This window comes from Lycium ferocissimum, chromosome 6 (assembly GCF_029784015.1).
Source record: "Lycium ferocissimum isolate CSIRO_LF1 chromosome 6, AGI_CSIRO_Lferr_CH_V1, whole genome shotgun sequence".
Classification (NCBI taxonomy): Eukaryota; Viridiplantae; Streptophyta; class Magnoliopsida; order Solanales; family Solanaceae; genus Lycium; species Lycium ferocissimum.
The window spans coordinates 63664646-63686408 of record NC_081347.1 but is presented as its reverse complement, the minus strand read 5'-3'; the positions used below and the strand labels follow the sequence as shown (position 1 = coordinate 63686408).

Genomic DNA, 21763 nt, shown 5'->3' with positions numbered 1-21763 from the left:
GACTATACACAAAATCGTTGTATCATCTAACTCTTTGTTCGTATCGGTTAGAAATTTTTTAATTTTGTTTAGTAACGTTTTCAGTACTTTTATATTTGTAATGAGAATAAATAAAAATATGATCACTCAATCTCTAATGTGAAATAATTTGTGGTGAAATATTTTTCAACACGGAGTGAAAGAACAATAAACATGTATCAAGAACTGCATTTCAAATACGTATTACTTGTATGATCTAATAATATTTTTGTGCCTCATAAAAATGATTATCTAATTATCTTTTTTTTTTTTTTCCTCATGTTTGACAAGGAATAACGTACAACGCGCGTTCGTAGAGACTAGTTTACTTATAAATGGATAATTTTTTAGAGAATAAATATCTGTGAAACAATTTAAATTTAAACTCATGCGTTACCTGTGTATGTTGCAGTATTATTAATCACTCTACCCTGATTTCTACATGTCGAATCCAAATCACACCAGTTGACTTATAAATGGATATTTTTTACAGAATAGATACCTGTGATTGTGAAACACTATAAAACTAAACACGAGTTACCGGTGTATATTGCAGTAAGTATTATCAGCCACTCTTAATATAGGATGCTAATTTTTGCAGCTAAATTTTTACCAAAGATTGAATCCTAATCAAACATGTGTTACCTTTGTTGGTTTTCATTCCAAGGTTGAGTTTGAATTATTATTATTTTTTGGCCGGGGGCGGGGTCGGTACTAGTGGAGGTCAGAGAGTAGATTGAATTAGAAAAACATTTGAAAACTATAGTTGTTCCTTTGGAGGCATCTTAAGATTATTACTCCTATAACGTAATATAAATACTAACAAATCCATAAGTTTATTTTAAACACTTGAAGTCACACAAATATTGTTCTTCCATAATCTAAATTGATCTCTTTAAGCACATCATTTGTAATCTCAAACAAACTTGAGCAGCATTCAGCAAATCAAAAGTATGAAACTAGTTAGCCTTATTCAGAGAGTTGGATAATTGGCATTAAACATCAATCCATCCCAGAATTAAGGAGGATTCAATAAGAAATACAAAACATACAGATACTTATACATGCTAAGATTGGAATTGTCTACGTATTAAGGTTTATATACATTATTATCTTTCAGTATTTTATCCAACTTACATAATGCAGCATTTCACAACTAGGCCTTTTTGATCCACCCGACCCTCTTCATTGCCTGGAAAAGGAAAGTACAGTCTTCAGTCAGATCGATATCGTAATTCTGGTCTCAACATGCTATTCAATCTAACAATGAAGTCCATTACCTAAATTGCTCGTTCGAGACATTACATCGACATGCCTCAACATACACTAAGCTAGCCATATAGACATGTCAAACTAAATGAAGCTGAAAAAATAAAAATGCAGATGTATACATGAAGGTGCGGATTTGACTTTTTAAAGGAGGGTCTAATTAAAAGAAAGAGGCGGGGTAGGGCAGAAATTAAAGTAAAAAGCAAAAAATACATAAATGAAACTGGGATGCAGGCATTCAGCTAAAAACGAAAAGCAGAAAAAAACACAAGGAATGCAGCAACTGGATTCGAACCCAGGTCATCCAGGGGCGGATCCACCCTTTACAATGGGGTACCACCCCTCAATTAATAAATTTTTTATATACTAATGTTGTAATTTGCTTAAATTAGGTTAAATATTTGATCCTGCCACCCCCAGTCATAAATTAGACAAAGGTGCTAGGGCTGATAGACACAAGTTTGAATTTATCTTGAACATTTTCCAACTCCCGTTTTCCTTTGCGCTTTTTACTTCCTTTGTACCGGTAATTTCCTTTTCGGCCCTCCCAATTTTCTATTTATCTTTTTATTATTTATATTGATTTTCCTCTTTTCTATTATTTTATCTGTGATCTCTAGCGAGAACACACAAATAGAAACTTCAAAATCCCTTAAATTAAGTATTTCTCTTAACCTCAATCTGTGAGTATTTAAATCGAAAAATTTGAGTCTCAATGGGAACTGTGGATTGAGATCAAAATTCAATTTATTTATTTTTATAATTTCTTTTATTTATTACTCCCTCCGTCCATGTTTACTTGTCTACATTTGACCTGAGATACTCTTAATAAGCAATAAATAAAATGAGAAATGAATTGGAGTACTTAATAATAAAGGTAAAATAGGTATAAAATGGTAAATTATGTCTTGATTTTCCAAACTATATAACTTCCAAGTAAAAGTGGACATATATTTTTAGTATAATGGACAAATAAAAATGGACGGAGATAGTGTATTATAAAAATTTATGCAATTCTATAATTGTTAAATTCAATTTAAATCACTTTACTACTTAAATTGTGATGGAAATTTCATAAGCACTACTTAGGAAAAACTTGAAATTTATGATTTAATTTTTAGAACTTTGTAGTTTATCTAATTCTACATTTACTTATGGGAGTATTTACCTATTGAAGAGTTTTTCTATTATTTTTCTTATTTTGATTGGTGTAATTTCCTTATTGAAGATGTTATTTTACTTGTGCAAATTCATTTTTAATATACATAAGAGATGCAAGTCCCTTGGTGAAAATGTTGATTTTGCTTCTGTTGTTAATGGGTGTTAATGAGTGTGATTCCTTGTTTAAGATGTTAATTATGTTCGTTTCTTGATTTTTGAGATGTAATTTTCACATTTGCACAAAAGCCTATTAAGTTGACCCGAATAAACTAAAAAAAGATGGACCCGACCCAAATATACGTTCCTAACAAGATGTATATTGAAGAAAATTGTGGCACCCGCCACCTTCAAATCCTAGATCCGCCTCTGAGGTTGTCACTCTCTAGCAGAGGCACTAAGCAGCGAATTTGACCTGTGGCCCCAGCCGGCTTTGTGTTTCAGGGTGTATAATTAAATGTTGTTGTTTCTCAAGGTATATCTACAAACAAAAATCCAAAGTTAATGAGGTGCAGTGCCCCCTCCCTCCCTCTTCCATGTAGGTCCGCGTCCGTGCATGTGGGTGGGAGGGTGGATGCAGGTGAATTTTTGTACAGGACTAGAACCACGTTAGGAATCAATCCTCTTTTGGGAATCCCATATTCTCTTTGGTTCAACAAGCAGTACAGAAAAGGATAGGAGGCACTTATTAGTTCACAGTGATCCATTATAACAACTACACCTCACTCCCAAACAAATCGGGGTTAGTGCCCCCTCCCTCCCTCTTCCATGTAGGTCCGCGTCCGTGCATGTGGGTGGGAGGGTGGATGCAGGTGAATTTTTGTACAGGACTAGAACCACGTTAGGAATCAATCCTCTTTTTGGGAATCCCATATTCTCTTTGGTTCAACAAGCAGTACAGAAAAGGATAGGAGGCACTTATTAGTTCACAGTGATCCATTATAACAACTACACCTCACTCCCAAACAAATCGGGGTTGGTTATATGAATTTTCACTGATCATGTTACTCTCTTGTAAACTCATCTGGCTCAGGCAGTAGTAATGTAAAATAAAATAAAAATCAATACTAATAAAATGGATAGTACTAGAAGTTATATTGATCAACCTAACAATGACTCACCATCAGAAGGTTGAGATAGCTTTCGATTTTGGGGAGACATCATTTCCTTTTTCAATTGCATCAATACATCCTCCATTGTGTTTTCCCTCTTCCAGTCAGCAAGCATGGGGAAAAGACTTGGCTCTACCTGATAAATTCTCTACATATAAGCCTGCTTTCTTAATATAAAACCTAATAAAGTCACATAGAAAGTAGTAGTACTTACCACACCAGTTTCATAATTTACGCAACTCATGTTAATCCTGGACTGGAACCTTACACCAGGTGGCTGATCTGGATATTCCTTTCCACAAAATAGTTTCAACTGATAGATGCGCCCTTCATGTACAGTCTGTCAAGCATTGCATGTCATTAGCGCACAAAATATTTGGTTTCATTACTGTCGAAGTCATCATGAGTAGTGAACAATTCTTTTACTGATCATACAAAAACCAACTAAACATAAGCTAAAGGCACATTTGATGAAAAGGTTGCTGTGTTAATTCCTGATACTGAGATAACTCCCTTCAGAACCCCTACAGAGGTTGCCAACAATTTCAAAAGGATCTATTTTTTAAAAAAAAATCATATTTGCTTCAATAAATGGTAAACATCCCAAGTTTTTTTTGATAAGGTAAATAATTTTATTAACAATTGGGGAAAACCCCGTATAGAAGCTGTATACCAAAGAAGAGAACCTACATCAAAATATGGTTCTCAAGTAAACAGCCTAAGTTAGAAGTACAATCCACTATTTTTTGTCAAGCGGCTAACTTACCCAATCAAATTTCATTTTATTATACAAACGTATCTCTCCACCCACCTATTGCTGACATCTTGTTTCTAGTATCACATATGGTGGTTGAAAATCAAATTATCCAAAAGTACAGAGTTGACCAGTTGGGGCGGGTCTCCAGTTTGTCATTTTGTACTACCCTTTCATTTTAATATTTATAGCTATATTTCGTTGATCCTTCATTTGTTCTTACATATCCATGTAAAATGGGAGAGATGTGGTTATTGACACCTCATGCAAATTCTCCCAAATATACTAAAAATTGGCAAAACGCTGCGAGTGCCCATATTGAGTGCATGCAACATAGATTTTAGTAAGCATTTGAATTAGAAAGTATGAAGGCTGTGAGATGGAGGAGGACGGCAGTTTACAGCCTACAGCAGTTAAAATTTTATTCCAATAGTTAGCTCGGTTACGAGCTTTAATGGAGAAAAAGGTCACTGAGGATTCCAAACCCAACTTGTTTGGGACTGAGGCCTAGTTGTTGTTAGCTCAATGACTAATAAGACAACATTGCTTTTTGATGAGGTTAATTAAATGTATTCGTCATGGTAGCAAGGCTAAAATCGAAACTGAAATAAATATGTACCAAAAGTGCACTATTGCACAGTAATATCTTATCAAAAGAGTTGAGAAGGTATGTTTCGGTTATGTTACAATAGCAAAAACAGTAGGTATCATATATCAACACGTATGTGCAGTTTTTCGCTAATTTTTAGTGTATTCCCAAAAATTCATTCAAAGTACTTATGCCCATGACACACCCATCAACACTGATACAGTGATAACTGATACGTCAAATGCAAATGCAAGATTCGTGTAATATGGTCCACTTTGTCATCTTTCTCTTTTCTTTACTCCTTTTCGGTGTTAAAATTTCATCAGAGTAGATATCATATCACGCAAGAACTAAACTAACATAAATTCAGGAGAATTTTCTCCTTTGATTGGATAGATAATACCTTCTAGAATAACATTTAAGCACAAAAAAAATAAGAAAAATCCAAAACAACCAAAAACCTCCATTACTGCAATCAGAAGAGTTGGAACGCCTTGGGGTCAATACTTATAAACTGTGCCGCTCCTGCAGTTTATTCCGTCTGAACTACATTTCCTATATTTTTTTCTCTTCTTGTTCCCCTTTTCTGGACTCTTTTTCGCTCGTCTATATCTGCCCCCTCATTCTTTATCTATCAAATAATAAGCAAATATTTTAGGGGCAGAACTTGCATGTAAACCTCTGGACTATTTTCCTAATCTATTTTCAGCTATCTATAGTAGGATTTTGATCATTAGTTTCTGCTAGATATAGTAGGATATGCATGCTGCTTTTGACCCTACCATCTTCTTATACACCAAAGGGTCTGAATTTAAAAATTAAAGCCCTTTAATAAAAACCTACGTGTCATTCTCAGGGTTTTTGTGGCACCTCAGTTCCTTAAGGCAGAAATCTATCTATCTTTAGATGTATCTGGAATATCCTATATAGATTTGCTCTTCAAGTCATTAAGTGGCAAATAGAGTCTAGGCCAACAACTAATTACAAATTCACTCGGCCTACTATATGCACTGTATCTTCTTGCTTTAGCAATGGTTATGACGACACGCATATTCAGCATGCTGTTTTAAGGTGGGGCGTTCTCTCTCTCTCTCTCTCTCTCTCTGTGCATCTTCAGGTTCTTTGGCTACTGCTCCTGCTTACCTTCTTCCTTCCTCTCATGCGAATGGACCTGAGTCTTTAGTATTGGTCCATAACTATTACATCCTATTACATGCATCCATCATATCATGCTTTCTTTAGCAGACTCTAAATGATAATGACTATATCATGGTTTCTTTGGCATATTATAAGTCAATCTTTTTTCTCCTTTTTGAACTGGTAAGAGTTTTATTAATAATGGGTACCAAGATGGTACAACAGGTACAAGAACGAAGGGAAGGCAGATCAGATCATAAAAAAACATCAAAACTGATCCTACTGTCTGCCCCCTAGCAAATCCAAAAACTCCATATACTGATTTATGCTACCAGTAGGACTACCCTTTCACCATAAGAAAAGATTCTGTAAACACTTGTTCTTAATCCTAGAAATATGGTCTCTTTGTCCTCCAAAACAAGCTTTATTCCTCTCCAACAATAAAATCCAAAGATGCTATAGGAATAGTACTCCAGATCTGCCTCAAGCCTTTCTGAATCTTCTGCCCTTGCAAGCACTCCAATAGGCCCCTTGATGCTATTAGGTATTGCCCAAGAAATACCACAGATACTCAGAAAAAGATCCCAACACTGCCAGAAATTCTACAAAGCAGAAAAAGATGTTCAACTGGTTCCTGGTCCTCCTCACATAAATAGCACCTATTAACCAGAAAAAAATCCTTCTCTTTGGAAATTTTCCTGAGTTAAACAAGCTCCAAAGTACAATCCAACCAAAGCAAGCTACTTTAATAGGAGCTTTTGTCTTGCAAATCATCTTCCATGGCCAGTTATTCCCAATAACCTGACTGCCTCATCAACAACCAGTAACAGTTATTCACATAGAACTCTCTATCCTTGCTGGTTTTCCATATCAAAGAATTCCTTTTATTAGTGTCAATATGCACTGTTTCTACTTGCTGCATCATCTGACAGAATCCTTCCAACTCCCAATCATTCAAATTTCTTCTAAAATTTACTTTCGAGCCTGAATCTGAGATTCTGAGTAGAACTCAGCTATAGTACCTTCCTCGTTACTAGAGCAGCTATATAAAATTGAAAATCTGGTTCCCAGACTCTTATTTGCCAATCCATGTATTAGACCAGAACTCGAAACTCTCACCATTGCGCATTCCTAAACTGGTATGAGAAAAGAATTCATCCCAAAACCTGATTATGTTCTTCCAGATCCAACCTTTTATGTAAGAGTTAGCTAAACAGGGTCTCCATCCATCCTTTTCACCATGAACAGCTTCAATCATCTGCTTGAAAGCATCATCTTCAGAACTATATTCCCATAGCCACTTCATGTCTTCTTGCGCACCCCCCCCCCCCCACCCCAAGGGAAGCCCTAAATATTTTGTAGGGAATTTTTCCACCTTACATTCCAACAAAGTTGTTAATTCTTCAACCACATCATCAGCACTAATGCTAAACATGCTGCTTTTTGCCAGGTTTATCTTCAACCTAGTAAGAGCTTCAAAAATTAAAAGGACCCCTCTGCGATACGAATCTGTTCTTTCTCTGTCTCACACTGGATAATGGTATCATCAGCATATATAATGTCTGAAAGCATCGCCATCTTCCCCCTGTTACTACCAATATCAAGACCCTAAATCCATCCCAAGTTTTCAGTCTTCCTTAAAATATTGATGAGACTCTCTATCACCAGAATAAACGAATAAGGAGATAAAGGGTCCCCTTGTTTCAGCCCTCTCTAAGATCTAAAACAGCCCTTGGGGACTCCCATAAGTGGGAATTTCTTCTATCTCTTCGCCTCTTTATTCTTCCTCACATTTCTTACCTTCTTCTTCTCCTCATCTTTGTTTTGGTTATTAACGGTGGTATCTGAGCTAGCTTCCACACACCTCGACCATTCCACCGGCTACCACCTCCCACCGCCACATGTACCAAGTAACTCCGCTCACCAAGCTTAAGCATCTTATTCTTCTTCTTCTTTTTCTATTGCTGCCGGAATCCTGTTCAAAATGGATGGACTTGTAGTTGCTCTTTTCTAATCCAAGATAAAGTTACACCAATAAATTAGCATATGGATAAGGCATAATCAGTCCCAAGTCTCCTTTTTCTCAAGTCTCAACAATATCTTAGTGTTATCTTTAGAATTCCGACCAAAAGGCGTCTCAACAGTAAATGCAACATCGAGTATATAACATGATGTTGATAGTAGAGGGCACAAAGCTAAACCATTTAAATTTCTCAATTGTTTAGCAGATCATAGGGATTTCTTAAAGATAGTGGAGGAGGCCTGGTGTAAACCAGTACTGGGCTCAAATATGGCTATGATATGGAGGAAACTCAAGCATGTGAAGCAGGCTCTAAAGAAACTAAATCAACAAGAGTACATGGGGATTGATAATAAAGTACAGGAGTTAAAACAACAGCTGCAGAACATACAGGCTAAAATGAGGAATCCATCACTGGTTCCCTTACTATATGCAGAGGAGAAAAAGGTCAAGAGGCAACTTGAACACTGGTTAGGCATTGAGGAAAATATTCTGAGACAAAAATCCAGAGTACAATGGTTGCAGTTAGGGGATTCAAATAATGCCTTTTTCTATATTTGAAGGGTCGAGTTGCCTCAAATAGCATTAGTAGTCTGATAAACAGGGATGGAGATATTTTACAGACGCAAGCTGATATTGAGGATGAGGTGACTGGTTTCTATCAAACCTTGCTAGGAACACATGCTGAGCAGTTACCAGCAGTTGATCCCACCATTATGCAGTTGGGAAAATCCCTAACTAGGGGACAACAACTGGAGCTCATGAAGGAAGTTACTAGGGAGGAGGTATTCATGGCTTTGAATGATATGGATGATCTGAAGGCACCAGGTTGTGATGGTTTTACTGCAAGATTCTTTAAAAAAGCATGGGTTGTGGTGGGGCAACAAGTGACAGATGCTGTGCTACATTTCTTTGCAACAGGAAATCTGTACTTTCCCATTAACTGCACCAACATTACCCTAATCCCAAAAGTTCAGAATCCAACTAAGATCTCAGAATATAGGCCAATCTCTTGCTGCTCAGTACTGTATAAACTCATATCCAAGATCCTCACAAAAAGAATGGAGCAGGTCATGAATGATTTGGTTGATAAAAATCAGGTAGCTTTTGTACCAGGAAGGGTGATCACAGATAATATCATCCTTAGCCATGAATTGGTTAAAGGATATACAAGGAAAGGCATTTCCTCAAGGGTCATGTTGAAGATAGATATGAGGAAAGCATATGACTCTGTTGAATGGGCATATTTGGAACAGATCTTGGTTTGTCTAAAATTCCCTGAGCAGTTTGTACAATGGATAATGAAGTGTATCAGGTCTGTATCATACTCAGTACTGCTTAATGGTGAACCTACAAAGCCATTCCAAGCACAAAAAGGATTGAGGCAAGGGGACCCCCTATCCCCATTCCTTTTTGTCTTGGCCATGGAGTACCTGTCAAGAATTTTGAAAACTCTAAAGGATCAGCAATCTTTTAAATTACACCCAAGATGTGCTAAAATGAACCTTATCCAACTAAGCTTTGCAGATGATTTACTCTTATTCTGCAAGGGTGATCCTACTTCTGTGACTGAGCTATTCCATGGATTTCAAAGATTTTCCCATGCCTCTGGACTGAGTGCTAATTTAGAGAAAAGTTCCATATATTTTGGAGGAGTCAAGCCAGATACGCAGAATGCTATACTACAAGTTCTGGGGTTTGTTAAAGGAGAATTGCCCTTTAGGTATTTAGGAGTTCCATTAAGTACTAAGAGGGTATCAGTTGTCCAATGCAAAACACTGGTGGACAAGATATTGAGTAGAGCGAAATCTTGGACTGCAAAATTCTTGTCCTATGCTGGAAGGGTACAGCTGATCAAAACAGTATTATTCTCCATACAGGTCTTTTGGTCCCAAGTTTTTGTTTTGCCAAAGAAGGTAGTGAAGATGATTGAAGCTACTTGCAGAGCTTTCCTATGGACAGGGCAGGCTGATACATCAAAAAAGGCACTAATTTCCTGGGATAAACTGTGTTGCCCAAAGGTGTCTGGGGGATTAAATATACTTGATATCCAAGTGTGGAACAAAGCTGCAATCTGCAAGCTGTTGTGGGCACTAAGTAAGAAGAAGGATAAGCTCTGGGTGGTGTGGGTGCACACCTATTATGTCAAAGGAGGGAGTATATGGGATGCCAACTGCAAACAAGCATCCTGGATAGTCCAAAGAATCCTAAAGGCTCAGAAGTACTTTACATGGCAGGATATGATGAAGCTGATGTACTTGGCATGAGATCCTTCTCAATAAAGATGCTATATAGTAAGTTGAGAGGTGTGATGCCCAAGGTGGATTGGAGAAGGATAGTGTGCAATAATCAGGGGGCTCCTAAATGGATTTTCATTTTGTACGTGGCAGTTTCAAGGAGACTTCTTACTAGAACTAGGCTAGCAAAATGGGGAATCATTACTGAGGTGAACTGTCCTCTTTGTGAGAGGGTGGATGAGGATATAGACCATTTGCTATTTGAATGCTCTTTCTCTGCAACTATGTGGGAGAAGGTGTTGGCATGGCAAGGTATACAAAGGAGAGCAATGCCTTGGCAACAGGAAGTATTTTGGGCAATCTGCCATGCTAAGGGCAGAACTGGCAAAGCTGAGGTATACCGAATGGCATTGGCAAGTAGTGTTTATCATATTTGGCAGGAGAGGAACTGGAGAATATTTCAAAAGAGATCAAGGAGTGCAGCTGAACTTACTAGATTGATCATTCAAGAAGTGCATTGTAGAAGAGGCAAGAAAGGGGAAACAGCTAAAGCCTTAGACAATTTAAATTTCTATCCCTCCTAGCTGTGTAGGATGCATTGAGTTGTAGTGGTTGATGCTGATAGCAGCTGCTGGTTTGTTAGAGCTGCTGTCTTTTTTTGTACATATTTGCTACTTGGTAAATAAAATATCTTTACTTACCAAAAAAAACATCGAGTATATAAAATATTCGAAGTGTGATCATATAGTCACTAAAGTTAACAGTAGATCAGCCCGAGAACCAAATTGAAAGACACATTACCATTAACAGCGAAAAAGTACCATGAGGCCTAATTACAGTCACAGCAGTACAGAGCTCGACTGTTATTGAATAAGCAAGAAATATCAACAAATCTTAAAACTGGAATTCAGTTAACTTTAGGTACCATTTCGATTGATTGATGTGAATTCATAATGTGAAAACTCCTACTGTTGATGTCATATTTGTTTAATAGAAAAGAAATCAGCTTTATATATAACTTTGTTAGTCCTACAACTGTAAATAAGATTTCAACTGACATCTAAATTGACAAAATTTGAAATCCTTTGAAATTGATTAACACTTTAGATGTCAACATGAGAGTCGCACCTCATTAATTTATACATCCAAAATATGATTTCTATGTGCAAATATACAGATATCAAATCCCTTGGATTCAAATAGAGCCTCAAGAAAACATGATCAAGCTCTTCAAGAACACAGAAAAAGAATTACAAGCATTAAGGTGAAAGAGCTGAGAAAGAAAGCTTACATTAGGAGGACCAATTATAGTTCCTGTCCATGACTGCATGTACACATCATCTGCGTCGTCCATCCCGTAGCTAACAGTTCCATCCCCTATTCCCTTTTCTCCTCTTTCAAGTTCTTCCAATAATCTGAAATTCCTCGGGACTGGATACATGAACACAAATACTATCAGTAAAGGTTACATTACAATGCTGCTATGGTACGTGGAATATAGCACATTAATATGGGCATCCTTGGAAAAGACTAAAGACAAAGTTACTGAACAATATCATGTCATTGCAATCACAGATGATGATTGATTACCAACTCCTACTTTGCCAACTCACTTTCCCCCTTCCATAAAACACACCCAAAAATCAGTTGGTGCCACTGCAAGGAATCCTTTGTTAATCGTTAATTTAGGTAGGTTTGCTCATTTGGTAAGATTGCATAAAAGTTGGGGAAAGCTTTGATAGTTTTTATAAATTGTGGGTTTTCATGGTTATGAGGAAAAGTGCAATTTGATTTCAATTCTGTTTGCAAAAATTATGACCAAACACAATTTCAGCTTCAAATGAACCTTCAGCCAAATCAATAATTTTAAATCATGATTTCAAGTTCATGTCCACACGCCTACTTATATAAATGACTTGTTCTCCTACAGCTTTCTTGTGAACAATTATGTGCTTAGAAAAATCATCAGCATTCAATTAAGGTGATGCGAGCATACTAAACAGAAAACTCAAACTGAAACCAAGATTAGAACCTCTGTCATCTCCATAATGTTCTTAGCCTTTTTATTTTCTACTCTTGGATTTGTGAAGATTAATCCCAATTTGGAGCTAGAGAAGTAATGTTTTTTTTACCCATCCACCCATTACTTTAACCAAGAATGCATAAGTCAGTGTTTAGTTCGATTCATTTTTGACAGATTCTCTGCTATGGATAAACAGTAGCTGTCAGTTTTTCTTTACATTAAAGCAGTCGGTATTGACAGTTATAGATTAAAAAAATTGTTATGCGATCCCTAAATCATTTAGCTTCATGTTGTCTTACACTAGTTGCACCCCCCTCACCCCCCCAAAAAAACACATTCCAATATTTACAAAAGTATTCTAATGTGGCATGTCATAAATCATATTCCCTTTCTTTACTTCGAACTTCGGAATAGATTAAGCCCCAAAACCCCAAGGGGGCGGGTGTAAGCAAATATGTACCATAACATTTCGGAAGCAGTAAAACCCAGCTACAGATTACAACAGGACAGTAGCCCTCTATCAATACTTTGTTATCGAATTTTCATACAGAACTTCCAAAATTAGCATCAATTCAGCTGATGTCTTCACCTTAATTGGGCAAATACTTCTATTAAAAAAAACTTCAACTTTTCCATAAAAGCTGACAACCACGTTCACCAAATTCATTCAAAAAAGCGAAAAATTTAAAATTTTTGTGTGGAAACAACAAATCATCTGCCCACGCACTTAGCCTAATCTGGACAAAACCCAAGAAAGAAACCCTATTACCAAGATACCAAAAACGGCTTGAACAGCACAGAAAAAATACAGAAGTTATGAAGCATAAAATTCCAACAAAAGGGCTAAAAATTTAAACTTTCTTGTGTGAAAACACCAAATCATCTGCTCACCCACGTAGCCTATTCTGGAAAAAAACCCAAAAAAGAAATCCTATTCCCAAATACCAAAATGGGTTTAAACAGCACAGAAAAATACAGAAATCTTGAAGCACACAAATTCCGACAAAAATAGAAACTTTTGTAGAAAGATCTACAGCTGGACTAAAAATTGGAAGTTTTTCAAGATTTTGATGCTTACCTACAACTCTTGAGGATTCATTGGAAGTATAACAGCAAAGAAAGGTTTTAGAGTTGAAAAACAAAAGGGTACTCCTAACCCCAAACCCCCAAGGGGAAGGGTGAAAGCAACTATGTACAGATTACAAGTTTACAACAGAATAGTAGCCCTATCAATAATTTCTTATCGAATTTTCGTACAGAATTTCCAAAACTGGCATCAATTCAGCTGATATCTTCACGTTAATTGGGCAAACATTTCTGTTAACAAAAACTTGAACTTTCCCATAAAAGCTGACACCAAGTTCACCAAATTCATTCAATAAGATTAAAAATTTAAACTTTTTGTATGGAAACAGCAAAATCATCTGCCAACCCACTTAGCCTAATTTGGGTAAACCTCAAAAAAGAAACCCTATTTCCAAAATCCCAAAAAGTGTTTAAACAGCACTTGGAAGCACATAAATTCCAACAAAAATAGGAACTTTTGAATAACAAGATAAAAGAGTTCTACAAAGATCTATAGTTAGATTAAAAATTGGATTTTTTAAAGATTTTGATTGTTTACCTTCAACTCTTGATGATCCTTGTGGCCTCATTACTGGCAGCATTTTGGAAATATAACAGTAAAGAAAGGTTTTTAATTTGAAAAAACAAAAGGGAATTCCTAAGAAAGAGGCAACTTAGCCTAATCTGGATAAAACCCAAAAAAGAAACCCTATTCCCAAGCACCAGAAAGGGTTTAAACAGCACAGAAAGATACAGAGAGAACATAAATTCCAACAAAAATAGAAACTTTTCTACAAAGATCTACAGATAAACTAAAAATTGGAACTTTTCAAGATTTTGAAGCTTACCCACAACTCTTGATGATCCTTCTGACCCCATTTCTGGAAGCATTTTGGAAATATAACAGTAAAGACTGATTTTTTGAGTTGAAAAACCAAAAGGGTATTCCTAAAATAGATGTTGGTCCCAACTCCCAAATCTAGACTGAAGCTTTATAAGGTACTACAATTTCTGTTAACAAAAACTTCAACTTTCCCACACAAGTAAACACCAAATTCATTCAATAGGGCTAAAAATTGTAACTTAGCCTAATCTGGATAAAACCCAAAAAGGGTTTAAACAGCACAGAAAAATACAGCAATCTTGAAGCACATAAACTCCAACAAAGATAGAAACTTTTGAATAACAAGATAACAGAGTTCTACAAAGATCTATAGATAGACAAAAAATTGGATTTATTTTTTTATTTTTTTCAAGATTTTGATTGCTTACCTACAACTCTTGATGATCCTTCTGACCCCATTTCTGGCAGCATTTGAAATATAACAGCAAAGATAGGTTTTTTTAAGTTGAAAAAACAAAAGGGTATTCCTAAGAAGTAAAGCCCAGCTACATATTACAACAGGATAGTAGCTCTATCAATTTAGCTGATATCTTCACCTTAATTGGAAAATATCTCTGTGACTCTGTTAACAAGAACTTCAACTTTCCCATAAAAGCTGACACCAAATTCATTCAATAGGGCTAAAAACTAAAACTTTATGTGTGTAAACAGCAAACCATCTGCCCACCCACTTAACCTACTTTGGGTAAACCCCAAAAAAAGAAACCCTGTTTCCAAATACCAGAAAGGGTTTAAACAACACAAAATAATACAGAAATTATCAAGCACTTAAATTCAAACAAAAATAGAAACTTTCCAATAACAAGACAAAAGAGTTCTACAAAGATCTATAACTAGACTAAGAGCAAACTTGCAATGGAAAAGATTGAATTTTTTTTTTTTTTTCAAGATTTTGATTGCTTACCTACAACTCTTGATGATCCTTCTGACCCCATTTCTGGTAGCATTAGAAATATCAACAGCAAATTAAGGTTTTTTTAGTTGAAAAACCAAAAGGGTAAAAGGAGTAAACAAGAAAGGGAACAAGAAGTGGTATAGGGGAAAAGGAAGAGGTGTTGGTCCCTCTCAACTCACAAATCAAGACTGCAACTTTATGAGGTAACAGTACTTTACTAATTCACCGTGTCAAGTTCACAACTACAGTTTGACATAAGTTTTGAGGATAAGATTTATTTTAGGTAAAAAATAAAAAGAAGGATTATTAAACAAAAGAGAAAATGAGTTGATGATCTGTTCATCGTTTTTACATATGACAATTAAGACTTGTTTACATTGAGCATCCGTATTAGTTATGATAAGCCGTAACTTTTGAAGCTTGTCTCAGTTGAATTTAATATGTATGATTAAAGAATGTGCATATTTTAGGTTCTTTTAATTATAGTTGATCTTCGATCTGTCGTTGCGCTTAAAAACATACATATAAGCTTTTTCAAAATTTGAGTTAGAGATTTCTGATAACAACATATTATCATTATCATGTGTTTAGATGCTCTATTAAAATATGTCATAGTTTAAAGGGAAAAGGGTCAAAAGTACCCCCTTTATTTTAGAAAAAGGGCTAAAAATATCCTTCGAACTCATTTTGGGTAAAAAATACCCCTCCCATCCTTAAGGTTTTTAAATATACCCCTGTCTTAACGGAAATTATCCCCTAAAATAACTCGAAATCATTTTTTAAACCTGCTCCATTATTTAAATTCGACCCAACTAAATAATAACCCATAAGATCTGCTTATTCTCCCAATATTTAAAAAATAATTTTGACTTATTTTGGGGGATAATTTCTATCAAAACAGATATATATTTGAAAACTTTAAGGATGAAAGGGGTATTTTTGATCCAAGATAAATTTGGAGGATATTTTTAGCCTTTTTTATAGAGTAGAGAGCTATTTTTGACCTTGTTCCCTAGTTTAAATGTCCAAATAGAATTAACGACAAATTTAAAAAATTACCAACATATATATTCCGCCTATTTGTAAATTTAAAGCAAAATTTCAGTTCCCAAAGTGAATTATTAAACTAGTCACGCAATTCATTCTAATTGAGCTCCTTGTATATACATATATATTTTTTTTAACGAAATAAAATATTTTATACATATATGTCAGCGTAGGTAGCTGGTAACATAGAGTAAGACGCACCCATATATTTTAATGACAACTGAAAATATCTCTTATAATTCAGTAGCAACAATTGGTATAATTGACAAACCAAAAAACATGCATTTTTTTGTGTGAAAAATCTATTTTTCTTTGTCATTATCAATTGAATCAGAACTTTTAATATCACATGATTTCTATGATATGACAGCGTGAGGGGTAACATTTGATAAGAAAAAAAGTACAAATTTTATACAATAATAATAACAACAACAAGAAGATGAAATAAATTGCAATAACTTATTCAAAAAATTGGAACATTAGGGGTGTGTTCGGTATGGAGGAAAATATTTTTCAAAAAATATTTTTTAATTTTCTCATATTCGTTTAGTCAAAAATTTCCACCAACCACCCTACTACTATCCAACCCACCCCCAACTATCAAACCCCAACCACTCTCACCACCCCCACTCCACGACCAAACACCCCCCCCCCTCTAAAAAAAATTAATTTTGTTTTGAAAAAAGTTTTGAATTTTTTTTTTTTTATGATTTTTTGTACCACCCACCCCGCACCCCACCACTCCCCCCCCCCCGCCTTTGAATTTTTTTTTTTTGCACCACCCAACCCCAAAGCACCCGACTACCAAACCCCAACCACTCCTACAACCCATGCACCACCCACCCCCACGCAACCCACCCCCCAACCGCTCCGCAACTCATGCACCACCCCCCTTCTCCTAATTTTTTTTTCTTTAAAAATAGTTTTAGAAGTTTCTTTTTTTATTTTTTCACCCCACCCACCCCTACGACCGCGCCCCTCCCGACACCCCACCCCCCGCCAAAAAAAAATTAAGTTTTATTTTTTGATTCTCTACACCCACCCCCCGTTCGCACCCCCTACACCCTCCTGACTTGTCTACTTCCTATTTAATTTTATCTTTATTAAAAAATTATAAAAATTAAAAGTTTGCGTGGTTAAAAATTAAGATTTTTGGCGGGGGTGGTGGGGGGTCGGGGGGTGTGTAAAAATCCAAAAAAAAAAAAGTATTTTTAAGAAAAAAAAAATTGTGAGGGGGGGTCCGCGCAGGGGGTGGAGGGTTATGGTGGTGCAGAAAATCCAGAAAAGAAAATTAAAAACTTCAAAAAAAAAAAAATTGGGTTGATATGGGTCCACGTGGGGGGGGGGTGTGTGGAGGAGATGTGATGGTATAGAAAATCCAGAAAAAAAAATTAAAAACTTCAAAGAAAAAATTGTTGGAGGTGGGGGGTGCGGGTTGGTGTGGTATGGGGAAGTGGGGTTGGGATGGAGTTGGCGAGGCTTGGGTAATGTTTTAAACCAACTAAACGAACATGAGAAAATAAGTAAAAAAAATTCACTTATTTTTTACTTCCCAAACGAACATGAAAAAATAAATAGAAATTTACTTATTTTTTAAGAACACATTTTTCAAAAAAATATTTTCCTCCGTACCGAACACACCCCAGGTCAATAAAGCTAATACTTTTTTTTCTTTTTTGAGTTAAAAACACGACAATCAATAGCGGAACAATGTTATGTGGGGCACGAAAACCCCTCCTACTTACACATGCAGGTAAATTTCCTATATAAAAGTTTACATGGTTTGCTATATAATGCAGAACAAATTTTGGCATTTGGTGCTTCGAGACCTTGTGGCCACATTTGTTAATTTGATTTTAGCTAGACTTATTTTCTAATTTTTCTTTCTCTTCTGCTGTATCTTATCATTTTTTCTCTCCCGGACTACATCCAACCCGATTAATTTCTCAAGACTTCACGGAAAATAATTAAGTTGGATTAAGAGATTAGCCATTGGCTACTTCTAATTGAAACTAGACAAGGTATAGCACGGGCCCAACACGTGATGCATGTAATTTAAGGTGATCATATAAAAACTTTTAAAACTTTCTTATTTCAAGTTTAACTCTTAATTACTTTTTTCTAATTTTAACATGATGCATGTAATTTAAGGTGAGTAGCTCAGTTGATTAGCTACATGAACTTTCACTTTGTTGGTGAGAGTTCGATTCTCCACCTTGTAGTCTCTTGCCCTATTCCCCTTCCCTTACCCCTTATGTAATTAAAACAATTTTTGTAAGAATTAAGGTGAACTATATGAAAATATTAAAATCTTTCTTATTTAAAGTCTTAACTCTTAATTAGTTTGTTCATTTTTCTTTTAACATGATGCATGTAATTTAAGATCTATATAAATCTTTCTTATGTAAAGTCTAACTCTTAATTAGTTTGTTCATTTATTTTTTTCTTAGAATACCTGTAGTTGCAAGCCCCTCCTTAATTCTTCACATCAAATTCTGAAAAGTTAAATGCTCTCTACATTTGCTTAAAGATGCTTTCTCAGATAAAAAGCTTATTTTCATATTTTTTGTCTAACTGTAATTTCAACTAAATTTACTTTTATGTAAATTTAAGTCTATATTTTTTTGTCATACTTTCAAATGTGATCTAAACGACATTTTATATGCAAAACATTAGAAAATTTTGAACTATATTTTTTTTTCACATTCACTTGGGAGTGGAACATCTTATGGATTTTTTTGGGCAGTAAGCTCTTGAATGAGCTCTAAAGTTTTGCTCAAGTAGAAATGAAAATGAAAGTTAAATGTGTTTTCAATCACATGCAGATAAGCGGTTTTGGATTTGTTTGGTTTAAATAATCTATTAAATATATTTTAACAAAATGATTTATATTTGTTTATTTAAGTAGAAAGTATCACAGAAATACAAATAAAAGTATTAAATGATGTCTCTTGTAATGAATTTATTAAATTTTATTATCAAACTCTATGTTGTATGGAAGTATATAAATTTTCAAGAAACCGACGAAAAAAAAAAAGAGTTATTGCACTTCTAATTTGTAGACATAGGAACAATCCTTGGAATTTGATATTTGATCTTATGGCTTTCATAGGGCTGTTCGTCATTGAAATATTGCAGTTACTCACAACTTTGCATTAAATTTATTAAAGAATTATATTATATCAAGCAATGAAAATAAGCTTTGCATTAAATTTATTAAAGAAATATATTATATCAAGCAATGAAAATAACAATTAGGAGTAGCTCCTTTAAAAGCATGTCAATTTTTCATTTTAAATATATGAAATATATCTTGCCTTTCATAGTTGGTGCACAGGTATAGTGCTTTTTAAGATTTCAGATAAAAGTAAAGTACATCTCATTGATGAAAGAAGTATTACTTCTGGAAGTTTGTGTTGGAAAAAAAATCACCTCGATTGACCGCCACGTGTAACAAAGCACTGAAAAGAATTGCTTGATTGATTGCATGAAATTACATTTTTACCCTTGATCGTTCCAATCTTCACTCTTCTATATAGTTAAAAGATAGAAATATTATATTGTTAGTTTATGTAAATTGGACTCAAAACATATTTATTCTTTTTATCAATCTTTGATTCAAGAATTATAGAAATAAATCAAAATTATATTAATTCTTTTTGTAAATCAGTTTGCATAACTTATATTATATTGTTAGTTTATGTCAATTGGACTCAAAACATATTTATTCTTTTTATCAATCTTTGATTAAGTAAATTTTAGAAATAAATGAAACTTATATTAATTCATATATTTAGATCAAATCTTAAAGGTTTAAATGACACAAAGTTCAAAAACAAAAAATATATATATATATATATATATATATATATATATATATAGGATCTGCTATGCAATAGTTAGGTGGGTTGGTCCACTCCTTTTTTCAAGCATTTGTCACCAAGCATGTTGACGATCCTCTGCCTCCAAACCCGTGCTTATATATAGTATAAAAAACTTGTCATTACATTGAAGTGTCGTACATTTGTTTCAGTATAAATTTAATGTAGCGCATTAGAATTTGTTTAATCAAATTTAATACTTAAAACACGCTGTATGCGGGTGAAATTGAGGTCAAAGCTACCCTCGATTTCCCGTTATGTTATGTAAGGATTTGGACCGTTATATGGGATTGAACGGGTTCCAATCGAGGGTCCCGTAGTCGAGACTTCAACATGGTCGAGGGAAAATATCGATATTGATTCAACCGAGCCCGGAGGTGGTCGAGTTAATCGAGTGTCGATCATGACTGAGCATAGCCCAAACGGACTAAGAGCACCGAGATGGAATAAGAAGCAGTTGAGTAGATAAGCATGGGGGGCGTAATATCCGCCACCGCCCGAATATTTCGGCACCTTTTTAGGTCGGTTACTCAACTGAAAAACGTGTTGCTATCTAGAATTGTAAATAGGGTAGGACTCTTCTACTATATAAAGAGGAGCACCCCCTCATTTTTCAGCCTATCTTGGATGCATAAGAAAACTCTAAGCAATTATATTCAAATTCTAAGTTATTGTTCTACATTTTCTTTAAGTGTTCATCAATATTTTACATGACTCGAGTCCGGTTCCCACAACCCGAGCACGGTTCTGTTACTCTTTGTCAAGGACAAGGTTCTTTATTTCTTTGATTTGATCACTAACTTATTTCCATATCATTATTTGTTGTTATTTCATCATACGTATTAAATTAAGTCACGTATCTTTTGCACCGCGTAAAAATTCAACCGTTGCCTGCTTTAAGGGTAAACACACGCTAATAAGGAGGAAATGTTGTATGCTGTGTTGAAAAAGGCTACAAAACGCGAGGTGTATTTAAAATGATTTAGATCAGTCTAAGAAGAGGCTTTGGGCCAAGTCAAATTGGAAACTATAGTACAGACTAAAGTTTCAAACGAGTGCGCACAAGGCCTAAATTTGGACAAACACAGCTCTCAATATAAAATTGGCTTAATACCTAGATGGACCCTTAAACTTGGCATGTTTTGTAAGATAGGCATATAAACTTACAAGGTGACCTGATAGACACTTAAACTTACTCAAAGTGTATTTTTCAAGTTTTCCAGTTGTTTTGAAAACAAAAACTATATTTTTCAAACACTCACAATTTTCATGGCCAAACAAGCCCTAAATATATCACAATTTTTTTTTTTTAAATGCAAAAATAAGGCAAACGCATATACATGAGACTATAAATGTGCACTTAAACCAATAAATACTCGCTAATCGCAATTTTGCAGCTTTCAATTAACTCGGATTTTTTTTTTTACACTTGAATAATTAAAAAACAATAACTTTAACCAATAAAAATCCTTAAAAAAAGAAATTTCAAATTAAGAAATTTCTTTTTTTAAGGATTTTTATTGGTTAAAGTTATTGTTTTTTAATTATTCAAGTGTAAAAAAAAAATCCGAGTTAATTGAAAGCTGCAAAATTGCGATTAGCGAGTATTTATTGGTTTAAGTGCACATTTATAGTCTCATGTATATGCATTTGC

The 21763-nt window shown here is 34.9% G+C and overlaps 2 protein-coding genes across 7 annotated transcripts; one reads left to right on the top strand and one right to left on the bottom strand.

Moving 5' to 3' along the window:
- Positions 1-987: 987 nt before the first annotated feature.
- On the bottom strand, positions 988-15400 carry LOC132060006 (ubiquitin-conjugating enzyme E2 variant 1B-like). Of its 6 annotated transcripts, XM_059452856.1 has the most exons (6): positions 14257-14276; positions 13942-13967; positions 11586-11725; positions 3772-3897; positions 3567-3693; positions 988-1210 (listed from the first exon to the last, which is right to left on the bottom strand). In XM_059452856.1, exons 1-6 carry the CDS (start codon positions 14271-14273, stop codon positions 1152-1154), a joined length of 495 nt encoding a protein of 164 aa, XP_059308839.1. In that variant the 5' UTR covers positions 14274-14276; the 3' UTR covers positions 988-1151. The 6 variants fall into 6 exon arrangements, with proteins under 6 accessions (XP_059308839.1, XP_059308836.1, XP_059308837.1 ...); XM_059452853.1 differs by lacking the exons at positions 13942-13967; positions 14257-14276 and adding an exon at positions 15191-15400; XM_059452854.1 differs by lacking the exons at positions 13942-13967; positions 14257-14276 and adding an exon at positions 14655-14813.
- On the top strand, positions 10342-10916 carry LOC132060449 (uncharacterized). The gene has a single exon (XM_059453488.1). It carries the CDS (start codon positions 10342-10344, stop codon positions 10876-10878), a length of 537 nt encoding a protein of 178 aa, XP_059309471.1. The 3' UTR covers positions 10879-10916.
- Positions 15401-21763: the final 6363 nt, after the last annotated feature.